This window comes from Crinia signifera, chromosome 4 (genome assembly GCF_055691185.1).
Source record: "Crinia signifera chromosome 4, ASM5569118v1, whole genome shotgun sequence".
Taxonomy (NCBI): Eukaryota; Metazoa; Chordata; class Amphibia; order Anura; family Myobatrachidae; genus Crinia; species Crinia signifera.
The window spans coordinates 276,866,714-276,874,410 of record NC_139220.1 but is presented as its reverse complement, the minus strand read 5'-3'; the positions used below and the strand labels follow the sequence as shown (position 1 = coordinate 276,874,410).

General features: G+C 46.8%; 1 protein-coding gene across 1 annotated transcript in view; it reads left to right on the top strand.

Annotated features, from left to right (window-relative positions):
• The first annotated feature begins 1,298 nt into the window (after positions 1-1,298).
• GGCX (gamma-glutamyl carboxylase) overlaps positions 1,299-7,697 on the top strand; it is a 35,548-nt gene continuing 29,149 nt past the window's right edge. The window contains exons 1-2 of the mRNA XM_083184640.1: positions 1,299-1,427; positions 4,695-4,913. Of these exons, the coding sequence (XP_083040766.1) occupies positions 1,406-1,427; positions 4,695-4,913 (241 nt within the window). The 5' untranslated portion in view covers positions 1,299-1,405. The remainder of the gene's footprint in view (positions 1,428-4,694; positions 4,914-7,697) is intronic.

Sequence of the window (7,697 nt, the reverse complement as noted above, 5' to 3'; positions counted from 1 at the left end):
GGGTCGTTAGGTCTTTTGTGAGATCCTACCTGCTGCAGGTAGGATCTCAGAAACGACCATTGTAGTGGGAGCAGGTTGCAATCGGATCACGATCACATCAGGTGGTTTTCCTGTGCTGGTCGGTGGAGGGTCGGCGGCTCCTTCAGCTCGTGAGCGGGTCGTACGTTCCTGTGACGACCTGCTCACGAGCAGGATGGTCCTGGTGTGTACCCAGCATTAGCGTCAGTATCTAAGCAGGAGAAAAAGTGGGAGATTTTGGCTAAACTTCTAGGAGATTTTGACTACGTAGTATGCACTGACCGATTGGGTGCCGGACGGCTCCCCGACTGCTCCCTCATGGTGGTCCACGACCCCCATAGAGGGAGAATAAAATAGGTGGCAAGCGCAGCTCGCCACCGTGCCCGCAGCGTCGCGAGCGCAGCAAGCCCGCAAGGGGCTTCATTGCACTCCCCCCGCTGTGCAGTTGAGATTCCGACGTCTGAGTAATGACTGTCGGAATCCCGACTGTCGGGCAAATATACCACACCCGATTGATTTTCCCCATACACGCAGGGCAAAATAGGCCAGTGTTTATGGACCTTAGTATTAATGCCCCCCCCATACAACAATGAATTGCGGCAATCCCTCATTCCCACAATGGTTGCGCAAGGGGATCAGATATATTAAATATAATTAAAAATCCTGATCCAGCCAAGCATTCAATATCTCAGACATCGGGCTCCCAGGCTGCTTGGATCGCAAATGATACATCTCAAATGATCACTTTGCATACAATGTATCCGTTTACAATCCCAATCACTGCCCCAGGATCTGAAGTATCCCTGTGGAGCAATGAAAATCTCCATATCTGATATGCGCATAACCATACGATATGACGCTTTTCACAAGATTTGCCGGCCCAATGGGTCGAAATCGTGTGGAAAAAAAGGGCCATATCGTGGTAGTGTATGCGGGCTTTAAGTTACTATAAGATGCAGTGAGCCAGGTTAGATACTCCTGCTTCCAGCTGCACAATGTCACATAAGGCTCTAGTTTGTGCAGGTCAGTGAACGCATGCTGCACACACATGAGGATAACCCCCCACAATGCTATGCTATGTGCACCGATCCCCTCCTCCCCCAGCCGGGCACTGGCTACTGCTACCATATACAAACAGCAGCTGAGCACTTACACAATCACACACTGTGCAGGTACCAGCCAGCGCTCTGTGTCAGCCACGCCTGCCTCTGGAATCTAACCAATAATATTGCACATAAACCCTACGTGAAAGCGAGGTTTGAAACGCAACCGGAAGGATTGAGGAGGAGTGCGCCTGCGCGGGGAGGGGGACACGCCGGCGCTACTGCCTTAGTGGCACTTTTGGGAAAATAAGAAGTGGAGAGCTGGCACTACAGCTCTGGCCGCGATGGAGAGGCAGCGAGTAACAGGTATCCGGGGGCAGTACACGTAGCGCTGACATCGCTGCCCAGTGCAGTATTGCATAATGTCATCATGGCTTACAGGGTTATACATGTTACTAATTAGATCTGCAGAGGGGGACACTTATCTATTAGGGTGGCTCTGATAGGTTAAGGGATGTATAATTCCGATTACAGCCAAAAATGGTAAAACCCCATTACTGCCTGCTGGCACATGGAGAGGTGGTATAAGTGTGAGATATACAGGTGCATTGCATGGATGTTTACTAGAGTGACAAAATATTACAGGTATAGGGACAGGGCAAGGAGCTGTGCAGTGGGCAGCAATGTGGGTGCCAGATGTATCAAGCTTCAAAAAGTGATAAAGTGGAGAGTGATAAACAGCCAGCCAATCAGCTTCTACCTGGCATGGTACAGTATGGGTTTGAAAAGTTACAGGTAGGAGCTTATTGGCTCTCCACTTTATCACTTTTTAAAGCTTGATACATCTGGCCCTAGGGGTCAACCATCAGTAGGTTAACTGCAAATGGCTGAGCTGCACATAGAGAAAAAGTTGACACACAAAAGGTTGACATGGAAATGGTCAACACATGAAATGGTCGACATTAGTTTTTCATGTTTTTTTGTGTCAGTTTCTACATTTCATCACATGGATTCCAAAATAGTGTACAGCGTCCCCTGGTTTGCTTTACCGCTCCCACATGGATGTGAAAAAAGTGTTTTATAAAAAAAAAAAAACACCTCATGTCGGAACTTTTCATCTGTGAACATTGACATGTCAACCTTTCCCAAGTTTACAAATAGGCTGTCAACCTATCGACTGGATTCTGAGCGCCTGTGTTCAGAGATATCGGTAGGGCAATGGGCTGTGCAAGGTAGGTTAGCAAGGTGTAGACACGTGCAGAGAAATGCTGTCAGGGGGGAGGGCCTGTGAGGAGAGGCAGGTTGGAGGGGGGAGGGGCTGCGAGGAGAGGCAGGTTGGTGGGGGGAGGGGCTGCGAGGAGAGGCAGGCTGGCGGGGGGGAGGGGCTGCGAGGAGAGGCAGGCTGGCGGGGGGGAGGGGCTGCGAGGAGAGGCAGGCTGGCGGGGGGGAGGGCCTGCGAGGAGAGGCAGGCTGGCGGGGGGAGGGCCTGCGAGGAGAGGCAGGCTGGCGGGGGGAGGGCCTGCGAGGAGAGGCAGGCTGGCGGGGGGAGGGCCTGCGAGGAGAGGCAGGCTGGTGGGGGGAGGGCCTGCGAGGAGAGGCAGGCTGACTGAGGGAGGGCCTGCGAAGAGAGGCAGGCTGGGTGGGTTGGGCCTGCGAGGAGAGGCAGGCTGGCGTGGGTTGGGCCTGCGAGGAGAGGCAGGCTGGTGGGGGGATTTCCTACGAGGGGAGGCAGGCTGGCAGGGGAAGGCCTGCGAGGAGAGGCGGGCTGGCAGGGGGTGGGGGCCTGCATGGAGAGGTAGGCTGGAGGGGGAGGGCCTGTGAGCAGAGGCAAAAGGTTGCAGTGGCAAGTGTGTGACCCATACTTGCCTACTTTGGAAAACTAGTTTCAGGGAGATTATAGTTGGTAGTAGAATTTTGCACAGCGCCCCATTGAGGGGGCGTGTCATTCCAGATATGGAGAGAATGTGAAAAGAGATTTTGAACGTGGCACCTAGAAGCGTGGTTGTGTACTGTTACATCTTCTAAAATGACTTATATGCAAATGTAGATGAGCCCCAGAGCAGTTAGTAAGAGATACTATACTTGGTAAAGTGCTGGGAAATGGCGCTGATGATTCAATGTAAATGTATCTGTAGCTCATTCCTTTTTCCCAAAAAGTGTAACAGTGTAATGTGGGCTAGGTGACATGAGGGAGATTGCTAGACTAATGAGGGAGAGGGGGAGATTGCTGCTATGTCAGGGAGTCTCCTGCAGAATGCAGGAGGGTTGGCAACTATGGTGTGACCACTGTGCATGTGGAGCAGCTCTGCTCTGTCCCTTACACTGCATGATGTGGCAGCTTTAATAATCGTATTCTATACCGTTGTTATTGTCATAATTTGAGCCACTTGTAAAATGGAGGGGAATTCCAGGGCCACTGCATTTGCATGTGGGCTGTGCAGGGCCTTTGTGGGTAGGCAGGCTGGCCGAGGGAGGTATATTAAAATAAATCATCCATCATTAAAATGATTAACTTAACAAAAATGAAAGGTTGGACCATTCCATTTGATGTTGTCATTTAAATACTTTATGTACAGATTTTCATTACATATTTTATGAGTGACCTTCCCTTAGAAATTTGTTGTGATGCTGGTTTGAATCCTAATAAATTGTTTTATTTCTTCTTATCTTTGAAAGCTGAACAGAATATTTGCCCCCTACCCACAGGGCCTTATTCTAGTTCACTCTTTCTGACAAAATCCTTCTTAGATGGACAAAACCATGTGCACAGCAGGGGGGCAGATGTAAAATGTGCAGAGAGAATTAGATTTGGGTGGGGTTTTACTTCTAAGTGAGATCTATATTGCAGTGTAAAAATAAAGCAGCCAGTATTTACCCTGCACAGAAACTAAATAACTCACCCAAATCTAAAGGCCCCCATACACTATGCGATATGGGAACGATTTCACCCGATTCGGATGAATCGGGCAGTGAAATCGGCCCAAATCGCACTTGTAGACATCCCCTCCGATCCGATGCGCGGTCCCGTGCGCATCGGATCGGGGTCGGGAGGTCGGACGGGCTGCACATAAGATTTGCCAAATCTTATGTGCAGCCCAGCCAGGGAGCCGTGCAGGGGGACAGCAGCGGGCGGGGGATGCCGGCTATAGAGAGCCAAGCAGGGGAAGGCTGCATATGGCGCCGGGCTGGAGGAAGCTGTGTTGCGGTGGGGTGACAGCGGGAGGCGAGCAGGGAGAACTTGATGACATGACGCTGGCTGCCGGGCAGCGGCGGGAGCCGGGAGAAACAGATAACTTAAAAAAAAAAAAAACGCCCATAGAGATGACTAGCAAGCCAATGATTGGCTCCTACGTTGTAAGCACATTTGATCAGGGACTATGACGAGGAAAAGTAATCCTAATTTACTATTGTGTAGTTAATCGTGGTTATTTCAGATGTGTCTAAAGATGACAGATGCTCCAAAAACGATTTGGACAACATATGGCAGGGTAACTGCTGAAAACTACAAGTCCCACCATGACCTGCCAACCAAAGATGGCTCCTGGTTCTTATATTCTTGTAGATCCTTAGATTCCAACATAACCATTGGATTTAGTGAAAAGTCTGATTGCTCTCATTTCATTTTTTTTTCAGCCGCTTTGCAGTCGGAGGCCTCCCAAGTGAGACGGCGTAAAAATCACAATGCTGGAGCGGCAAACAGGCCAACAGCACCACGGCGCCAAGTGCGAGGTAGTTTCATGAGCCGGGTGTTTGGTTTTGAGTGGTCAGATCTATCCAGCTGGCATCGTTTTGTGAGTCTCCTGAACCGTCCCACTGACCCTGCAGGACTCGGAGTGTTCCGGTTCCTCTTTGGTGAGTCTTTATACCACCACTGTGTTTTCAGACACTGTAGTCCATGAGCTTGCACTCTTGCACTCTTCTGATGTCACAAAAATATATCTTGACACTCCCCGTAGCTGTCCTTATTTATTCATCCCATGAATTAAACTCTGTTATCTATGCATTACAAAAGCCCGCATTTCCAGGATCACCCTAAGGATTGCCCCTTGTAATAGATGTCATGCATCTCGCTGCACCCATGGCTTGCAATGTGCTTACAGATCTGTGTTTGTGTGGTTTTTTTTTTTAATAATTTTATTGTACGACTGCAATTTACATTAAACTTATACAGACAATGGGGAGAATAACTCGGTGACATACACAAACAATATACAGTATCCACATATAAGAACAATATAAAGAGTCCACTTCAGCACATTAAGGGAAAATAAGTAAGCGAACTAACAGAAGGAAAGGCATATAAGGCCAATGTGTGTCACAACATAGTGTTTTATAGTGCAAATAAATGAAAAGGGGTGTTTGCCAGAGGTTATTACTTCTGTACTATACCACGTTGTCAGATGGACTGCTGATCTGAGAGTTTCCTTAACTTCAGGTGGTAACATATGAATATATGGGAGCCATATTGAAAATAATTTAACCGCTCTCTTATCCTTATTAATTGACATTTCCAGCCAGTCCATGTGGAACAAATAAGACACTCTGGGTGAGATTTAATAGGATGAGAGATTTGGTAAGAAATCTCCAGGTTTTTTTGCAGTGTGAATGATTGCCGCTTTAAAAAAACTGGAGATTTCTTACCAAATCTCTCACTTTCTGAATCTCTCATCCTATTAAATCTCACCCTCTGGGTTGTAAAAGGGTCAACTGTAACGTATCTTAGGAAATCCATTGCGATAGGATGTTTTTTTCGGCAGCAGCGGCAATTTTCTCTAGTAATTGGCTTGTCCCTTAGGGGGGCGAGGGGAACTAGATGAAGTGATATTCCACAAGGCCCATTTAGGGGTCATCAAAAAATTTATTTTTTAAGAGGTGTGAATATAATCGTAAACGAAAGACCAAAATTGTTGTACTTCCTCACAAGACCACATACAATGCATCAAATCTGCCTCTGGTTGTTTGCATTTGAAACAATTGGTGACCTGAGGCAGCACCAATAAGGAATCTCAATCTAGGTGTGAAATAAGCGCAATACAACAATTTTATAATGCATCTCCGCATATGATGCCGAAAATGAATAGTTTATTTACCGCAACAAAAGACTTAAGAATAGTGGTCATGAGCACCATGGGAAACGTGGAGTGCCATTTGGCAATCCCAGTTTTCTCTGGATGTAAACATAGTACACATCATATATAGGAATAGAGAACAGAGGTAGGAAACACCATGGTGGAACAACGAGACGGCACATCAACCAATCTACAACCGTCAGGCAAAGTAGGAAGTTGGAATAATAGAGCAGTGACATAACTGCGTACTTGAAAATAAACGGTACTTGTGTAGTTTCATGGCGCCGTGCTACTTCCGGGTGTACGCTCGCCACGAAATATGTCCAAAAAAGTAACTTAACTCCATGCCAACATGGATAGTTCATACCTCCACTATCCATGTTGGCATGGAGTTGATTTTAAATGCTGGCGCCGTGAAACTACACAAGTACCAAATAAACAAATAAGGGGATCTGAGGTTAGTCATATTTGATAGGTCTATTAATTGATAAATATATCGAAGTCCATGAAGAGTCCGTGTTGTAAAAACACAAGATAAAAAGCCTGCAGTAAATCCAGTGCTGTGGCCTATGGGAAGAAATAGGGTAACAATCGGTGATACCTTCATTTGAGATCTGGCATGTGGGGCTAAATTAGGTGCAAAAGAAGAGGGGCGCATATGTCAAAGACTAACCAATGGAACGTCCATGCTAAAGGTTTATTCCAAAGCTGTATCAGCAAAGTTATCAAAAGTTCTGATACAGTCAACTGCATAATTTGCTGCAATGGCATAAGATCGTAGACACGGTAAATTCACACCTCCTAAATTAGGGTGTTGACTAATACCCCGTTCTCACTGCAGCCAAATTCCCAGGTCTAGCATGTAGACCCGGGAATTTTCCTTTTAACACAGGATTTTTGGCAGTGTGAACGGGTCGCATACCCGGATCTCAGACACTGGTAAAACCCTTCTTTTGACCCGTGTCTGAGATCCGGGTATGCAGACACGGGTTGACCCGTTCACACTGCCGAAATACCTGTGTTAAAAGGCAAATTCCCGGGTAGAACTTCTTCACCCGGGAATTTGCCTTGCAGTGAGAACGGGGGTCCAGCGCGGCAGTCCCCGGCATTTCAATGCTGGGGAAAAGCTGTGTATTTCTCACTCGCAGTGAGAACACGGTATTAGTTTATATGGGGATATCCTGGGTTTTTTGTCTGCCCAGATAAATCTGCTGATGGCCTTGTTCAAAATTTTTAAGCCAGAGTCTAGTGGTAGTAAAGGGAACATCAGAAACCGATATAGAATTCTAGGAAACTATATCATTTTAATTAATTGGCATCTGCCAATATATCTAAATGTTTCCATTTTTTTGAAATCATGAAGTGTGCGCTGTATGAGGGCAGGAAATTGGAATGTAAGGTTAAGGTTTCAGTTTTGTAATTAATTAGGAAGCCTGAGATAGTGTGAAAGTCTTGTAAAATGTCCAGTAGTTTAGGAACTGCAGAGTGTGGATTTCTAAAATTCAATAATAAGTCATCAGCATACGCCGAGACTTTCAGGATATGATCACCAATATCTATCCCCTCC